Genomic DNA, 1,489 nt, shown 5'->3' with positions numbered 1-1,489 from the left:
GTTTCTTTTATATCTTTTTGTAGAGAGACGAATTGCATTTTGAAGATACTGCAAGAAGGGACTCTTTGTTCAGAACGATTCGACCCAAAATGACACCATTTTGGCCGTTTTTATTTAATGATCCAACTGTCAGCTGGGTTCGACAAGATGATATCAGCCTGACTGAAAGTTTGGAGTTCGAACCTCAGAAGCAGAAATGGTCAAAGAAAAGGCGATTGATTCTTGCCGGCATTATTCTGCTTTTCCTGGCTCTTGTTGCAGGATTAATCGCAGCCATTATTCTTTTAACAAAATCCGATACAGGTAAGTAGGAGCAAAATGAGTGAACATGTCTCCACAGCAATGTGTATAAACAATTCGACACCTGTACTTGTACATGTATACATATATCTACGCGCGCACACACACACACACACACACACACACACACACACACACACACACACACACACACACACACACACACACACACATATATATATATATATATATACCGAAGAAGAGTACCGGATCAGCTAAAGATGTCCCCCACCCAAGATATTTCAGTATTAACCAGAAGAGGTATTGATGTATACATACGTATATACGAGGTGTTATCATAAAGTTCCCGGATTAGTTATGTTTAATTAAAATTAACTTATTTACCGAAGTGTTAATTGCATCTCCTTCGAAATAGTCACCTTGCGCAGCACTACACCACTCCCAGCGTCCCTGCCACTTTTAGCATCCGGCCTGGAAGCCGTTTTCCGTAAGCGAATCGTGTGCCTTCTGCGATTCGCTCTTGATTTCGACAACGGTGTTAAAACGGCGATCTTTGAGTTGCATTTTCATCTTGGGGAAGAGATGGAAGCCTGCAGGTGCTAAATCGAGCGAATAAGACGGGTTGCTTATCATAGGTGTGGAAAGTGTAAACAGGAATGCTTTCAGAAAGCATTTAGGAGCACCTTGACAACCAGAATTTACTACCAGGAGAACAGAAAGGTTATAGGAAGAAGGCTAGAGGCATGCATGATCTATTATATAAAGAGAAAGCATTTCTAAATGAAGTGAAAGGTAGAAAGATAGATTATGAGAAAGCCTATGACATGAACCCACAATCATGGATAAGTGAATGTTTGAGTATAACCAGTATAGCAGACAACATAAGAGAATTAATTAGATTTAGCATGAAGAAATGGAAAGTAGATCTCTACTCAGGTGACACAGTCTTAAGGAAAGTTAATATTAAAAGAGGAATTTTATAAGAATTATAATAGTGTTGCTAGGTTCCGCACACATTTTACGCCGTGTACTCTACATGAGATGAGGACCTGCTGTGACCCTAGGGTGAAAGGTTGACCCCGGTTCAGCAGAAGACAACGGACCATATTTATTTTAAATAATAATAACAATAATGATAATAATAATAATAATAATAATAATAATAATAATAATAATAATAATAATAATAAGAAGAAGAAGAAGAAGAAGAAGAAGAAGAAGAAGAAGA

General features: G+C 38.0%; 1 protein-coding gene across 1 annotated transcript in view; it reads left to right on the top strand.

The window, feature by feature from the left end:
• Positions 1 to 27: 27 nt before the first annotated feature.
• LOC106871938 (uncharacterized) overlaps positions 28 to 1,489 on the top strand; it is a 2,662-nt gene continuing 1,200 nt past the window's right edge. The window contains exon 1 of the mRNA XM_014918710.2: positions 28 to 303. Within this exon, the coding sequence (XP_014774196.2) occupies positions 90 to 303 (214 nt within the window). The 5' untranslated portion in view covers positions 28 to 89. The remainder of the gene's footprint in view (positions 304 to 1,489) is intronic.

The sequence above is a fragment of the Octopus bimaculoides genome, chromosome 24 (genome assembly GCF_001194135.2).
Source record: "Octopus bimaculoides isolate UCB-OBI-ISO-001 chromosome 24, ASM119413v2, whole genome shotgun sequence".
In the NCBI taxonomy this organism is placed as follows: Eukaryota; Metazoa; Mollusca; class Cephalopoda; order Octopoda; family Octopodidae; genus Octopus; species Octopus bimaculoides.
This window is presented reverse-complemented; position numbering and strand designations above follow the sequence as displayed.